General features: G+C 33.3%; 1 protein-coding gene across 1 annotated transcript; it reads left to right on the top strand.

Annotated features, from left to right (window-relative positions):
• Window positions 1–2,622: 2,622 nt before the first annotated feature.
• On the top strand, window positions 2,623–5,384 carry LOC11428130 (extensin-3). The gene is made up of 2 exons (XM_024775112.2): window positions 2,623–4,374; window positions 4,991–5,384. The coding sequence occupies exon 1, from the start codon at window positions 2,691–2,693 to the stop codon at window positions 4,341–4,343; it is 1,653 nt and encodes a 550-aa protein (XP_024630880.2). The 5' UTR covers window positions 2,623–2,690; the 3' UTR covers window positions 4,344–4,374; window positions 4,991–5,384.
• The last annotated feature ends 996 nt before the right edge of the window (window positions 5,385–6,380 follow it).

Genomic DNA, 6,380 nt, shown 5'->3' with positions numbered 1-6,380 from the left:
GAAAATATATGCTTGCTCGTTTAAACTGAGTATTTTTTTAGGACAGAAAAATTAAAAGAACGACGGTCGATTTTTTTTATTTTTTTTTATAATATTAGTACGGTGAATAAAATACATTATTCTTTGATACAATAAATAAAAAAACATTATTCTTGTTCAACGGTGAATTAAATATGTTATCCAACATATTTTTGATTGATTAAGAATAGGTACGCGACCCACTTGTCAAAAAAAAAAAAAAGGACGCGACCTATAGAGTATAACAGATCATATCGCTAACAAGTGTCTCTATGACATTTTTTAATAATTTATAATTTAGAAATTCATTAAAAAGTCAAAGAGTTTTATTTCTAATGCAATAGTTATATAGATTTTCAAAATTTCTTACCATTTTAAGTGTAGACACTCTTTAGCATTTTTCTATAATCAACCCTTGCCATGTTCTACCCTGGGTCTCAATTATCAAAGAAAGTTGATTTTTTAGATTCAATAAATGATGTATTTATTTTATATTAGAAACATGGTACATTATTTAGTGAATGAATCTGAAAAACAAATTTTCTCGTATAATAAGAATTAGAGGAAGTACGAGCTTATTAGCTACTCGAATTTTTTAGTCAACTTTACTTTAATCTCTCTATTTATAATATAATTATAAAAATTAAATGGTGAAACAAATTGTTCTATTTTTTTTTATTTTAAAAAAGCTAATATGGAATTTCCATAACTAAACCTCTTTACTTCTTGCCCTACACAAAGTATACTAGAGAGAAGCAAAGAGAAAAATCAAGTTACATCAGAAACAGATAAGGAATACCTGAATGAAAGTAAAAAGAACTATTACGAGAAATTTAAAAGATTAGTCCACCACAAATGGTAGATTCAACAAATAATTATTCTTCTCAACCTTGATTCGAGTTACCTTGTGTGGATGAGTAAGAAGTAGGGGTGTTCAAATACAAGCCGATTCAAAATAAAACTGCAAATCGATCAAAAAACAAAAAAATCATAAAAAATCGAATATTTTTTTTATGCGTTTCTATGTTATTATGTAAAAATCGTTATGATCGGATCAGATTTTAAATCACTTTTCCAAAACGAGACTAAATAAAGATGATATTAAGACCTTTCCATTAGAGCAATGATATTTGAACAACCATTTGGTACAACCTTTTTGACAACCTTCTTTTTCTCTTTTTTCATTGGTTAAAAACAAAGGAGAGAGAAAAAGGAAGAGAGAGGGTAAGAATATAATGTGAATATGAAAGAGAAATTTTTATCTAAAAATTATAAAAAATGGTTGTACAAATATCATTTCTCTTTCATTATTGATAGTTTTAGAAAAGCAACAACAATATAAGAAAATAGTTATATACCTCGGGGTAAATTATATCCAATTGAACCCAGAATCCTATCCGTATATCAAAAGTCATATACTTTACTTTACACAAGAGTAAAAAAAAACTTTGGCTTAAAAGTAAACAGAGACATAACTTTTGTCTTTATCTGAAAAGGACCAAGCCTGAGACGATGCCATGATAAATCATTTAAATGCATGCAAAATTTGTGATAGGTAGCTAGAAGTGTATATACTAATCTAGAATATTCTAGACTCTGCCTACCAACAAGGATAGTATTCATTAATTTGATAGGATGAAAGGAAATGAATTAATAACATCGAAATTAATTTTACTTAAATGAAAAAATTTCTGTCTATACTTTAAAAAAGTAAATATGTAAAATTTTAATAAATAAATAAATATTTGTATAAAGTAATAATAAAAATTTCACGTAAAATTATCGTCCTATAATTGAGGCTGCTATGCCATGCATATGGGCCCTGGTGTACGAGTCTTTTTGAAAAGTCTTCAAGGGACAGACGAATATAGCACGAAGTTAGGTCTCTATGCATGCATTTTTCAAGAACAGTAAAAGATATGTGGAGAAGATAAATTAGGCATTAGAATACAATGATGATTTTTTAACACCTCCAATAATCTACATCAATTTAACACATTTTATATTTTCTGTCTTTTTTTTTTTTTTTTTTTTCAATAGTCTAGTGTGGGGAATTTGGGATTTGAACCCCAACCCTTATAAACATTATCTCTGGTAGCTATCAACTGAACTACACTTACGGATTTCTGTCCATTTTGTTTTATTTTGAGATATTTCAAGATATTTTATTTCCTGCTAAAAGCTTGCAGCCTACATCAAATCCAAATACGCACTCCAAAGCTCACTTGGGATATTGAGGTAAAAAATGGTTTAATTAAACACTGTCCATTTTAATAATTTTAAAAAATTGATTAAAATAAAATAACCAAAATTTGCTTTAATAATTGTTTCTCTTCTTTTTATGATACCGAATATAGGGAATACAACTTCTCTTTTTGTATAAATTATCCTCCCTTTTTTCCAATTAAATCAACCTATTCAGAAAAGTAAGTTAGTTTTTGTTTAATGAAAACTTGTGTTTGAATATTATTGACTTTTAATTAAAAAAAGATACGGCAACGCCTTATTGGCAACAAAATTTTGACAAGTTGAAAACAAAGTTACCAACCAACATGATTAGTACTAGTAGGTAAATAAAAGATCTATATAAAGGGCATCACTTGGTTACATTATAGCATATCAAAATCCCACTATCTAGTGAGGTTAAGGCAACAAGAGAACAAAAAAAAAAAATGAGGTCTCCAATGGCCTCTGCCACTTTGACTCTTCTATTAGCCATAATAGTGTCTCTCTCCATACCATCTCAAATTTCAGCAAACAGCTACTTGTATTCTTCACCTCCTCCACCTTCTAAGGTCTACCCTCCAGTTTCCCCACCTTACCACTACCCTTCACCACCACCACCTAAGGTGTACCCTCCACATTCACCACCACCTAAGGTGTACCCTCCAGTTTCACCACCTTACCATTACTCTTCACCACCACCACCTAAGAAGTATCCTCCTCATTCACCACCACCTAAGGTGTATCCTCCAGTTTCACCACCATACCACTACTCTTCACCACCACCTCCTAAGGTGTACCCTCCACATTCACCACCACCCAAGGTGTACCCACCAGTTAAACCACCTTACCATTACTCTTCCCCACCACCACCCAAGAAATACCCTCCACATTCACCACCACCTAAGGTGTATCCACCAGTCTCACCACCTTACCACTACAGTTCTCCACCACCACCTAAGGTGTACCCTCCACATTCCCCACCACCCAAGGTGTACCCTCCAGTTAAACCACCTTACCATTACTCTTCACCACCACCACCAGTGTACTCACCACCTAAGAAACCATACTACTACCACTCTCCACCCCCACCGGTTTACTCACCTCCTCCTCCCTACCATTACAGTTCACCACCACCACCACCAAAGAAACCTTACAAGTATTCTTCTCCTCCTCCACCATATGTCCACCCTAAACCTTACTACCATTCTCCACCACCCCCAAAGAAACCATACAAATATTCTTCTCCTCCACCACCAGTGCATGTAAGCCCTAAACCTTACTACCATTCCCCACCACCACCAAAGAAGCCATACAAATATTCCTCTCCTCCTCCACCAGTGCATCATTACAGCCCTAAACCTTACTACCACTCTCCACCACCTCCATACTATCCACACCCCCATCCCCACCCCCACCCAAAACCTTACCCACACCCCCATCCAGTTTACCATTCACCTCCTCCCCCAAAGAAACCATACAAATATTCTTCTCCTCCACCACCAGTGCATCATTACAGCCCTAAACCTTACTACCACTCTCCACCACCTCCATACTACCCACACCCCCATCCCCACCCCCACCCAAAACCTTACCCACACCCCCATCCAGTATACCATTCACCTCCTCCCCCAAAGAAGCCATACAAGTATTCATCTCCTCCACCTCCATATCACCCTTATCCACACCCCCACCCCCATCCACACCCACACCCCCACCCCTACCCAGTTCACCACTCACCTCCCCCATCACCTAAAAAACCATACAAGTATCCATCTCCACCACCACCAACCCACCACCATTACCCTCACCCCCACCCAGTTTACCACTCACCACCACCACCAAAATACAAGTATTCCTCACCACCACCACCAGTGCATCACGTCAGCCCTAAGCCCTACTACCACTCTCCACCACCACCAAAGAAGCCATACAAATACTCATCCCCTCCACCACCAGTTCACCCTCCTTACACTCCAAAACCAGTTTACCACTCTCCACCAGTTCATCCTCCCTACACTCCACACCCAGTTTATCACTCTCCTCCACCACCAGTTCACAGTTACATCTATGCATCTCCACCCCCTCCTTACCACTCTTAGATAGTGGTCGATTTACCATATCTCTATGCATGTAAGCTTTTTTATTTAATCTCCTCTACAATATTATTATCGCATAATTTATTTCGTCACCTTCGTATTGCAGTGTAATTCCTCCATCATTAAATATAATATAATATAATATTTCTTTTTAATATTTGTCTGTCAATTATTTATGAGACACATTATACATTAACTATCTACTGACAAAAATACTCTTATATACTTTAATTTTTCTGTCTCATGTAAGGATTAATGGGAATGGTGTAAAGAATAAAATAATTTAATTATGAGTGAACGATTTTGGAAAATAACAAATGATTTTTGACACATATTGCCATTGAGTAAACTAATTATTAATAATTTATCATTTCATTTGGAAACTTAAACAAAAATATCCATAATCAGATAAATGACTTAAGAGAACCGGTGAGTATTCAATATTCATGATTCAACCCTTCAAAATGTGTTTACATGCTTTTGGCAAAATTTGACTATTCTAGTAATATGAGCAAAGTGGTGTATGGTCTACATCAACTTTTTACGGATAAATAATAAATATTTTTCTCGTTTAGATTTAGGTGAGGGACCATATAATTAGTGACATTGACTGACTAATAATAATAACTGCATGTTTTATATTTTTGTAGGCTATATATGAATGAAGAATATTTGAAAAATAAAGAAAGCGATGGAAAAGGAAGAAGAGCGCACTTGATAAAATAATAATACACGAAAGAGAAAAATGGAAGCAAAGTTTCCGCATTTTGTCTTCACAAAAAAGTGTTAATTTATTATATTCTGTTTCTATGATAGGATTGCTTTTGTTTATGTATTATATTATGAATTATGAATGATGAATTATGAGTTTAGCTTTTATATTTTGACAGTTGTAAAGCAGCACTGTTCTGCTATGGTCCATGACATGTACAATCAATAGTACATGCAAATGTTGATGATGTGTAGTCTTTAGCCTGTTGCGTTTGCAGGGGTTGTACGACAAATTATATAGTAATATAAATTATGAGAAGTTATATTATTGTATTTCTAGACTTTTTACAACAGCTGTTTTGCGATTTAATAAGTTAAATATAGGGTCATAGGCATTTTACTAAAAACATATAATAATTTGAATTATTTTAATTGAGTTTAATCCACCAACATAAATACATGTGAGTCTGGTTAGTAACACACCAAGTATAGGATATTTTTTGATGTGACATAACTTACCTCTGTTTTCTTACCAAGCCAATGTAAAGGTGTTGTTATATTTGTCTTGAAAAATATAAAGAGCATTACTCAAAATATATTTTAATAAACGTAAAAATTAAGCATTTGAATATTGTTTTGCAAATTACTTAAATAAAAAAAAAATATTTGTGCAGAATTATTTTAATGTAGAAAATATAACAACATATTATACTTTAAAAAAATCGTTGTGCACAATTATTTTAACGATTTTTTTATTATTATTTTTATTTAAGTAATGTGCAAAACAATATTCAAATGCTTAATTTTTACACTGATTTAATGTTATTCTTATTAAAATATATACGCATAAATATAATATTGCAATTGTTTGAAACGTACTAAAATAATGATTGAAACATTCGAAATCAATAAATATTATTAATGACAATTTATGGTTTTTGTCAACAAAAGAAAAACATGTTTGAGGTGTCATCGGCAGTTAACTGCCGAAGTTTTTAGTTTTTCTCGGTAGTTTACTGCCGAAGTTTTCCTCGGTAGTTAATTGTAACCGGTTCCATAATTCAGCAGTTAACTGTGAGCATTTGAATAAATTATTGTGTTTCTCAATCAATGCATATATGTCAAATTCTCAAGATGTTGAATATGTTGAATGAAAGAGAAGCAAGCGGTATCGGTGTCGGTGATAAATTATATTCTGTTATTTACCAACTAGAGTAGAACTTTGGAGTACATTTGTAGAATTTTGGAGTACATTTTTAGAGTGAGAATGTGGAACCAACCCGAAATATTCATGAATAATAAACAACATATCTTTTATGAAGAATGTTA

This window comes from Medicago truncatula, chromosome 1 (assembly GCF_003473485.1).
Source record: "Medicago truncatula cultivar Jemalong A17 chromosome 1, MtrunA17r5.0-ANR, whole genome shotgun sequence".
In the NCBI taxonomy this organism is placed as follows: domain Eukaryota; kingdom Viridiplantae; phylum Streptophyta; class Magnoliopsida; order Fabales; family Fabaceae; genus Medicago; species Medicago truncatula.
Note: the sequence above shows the minus strand (reverse complement) of the source record. Positions and strands in the feature narration are given on the sequence as shown.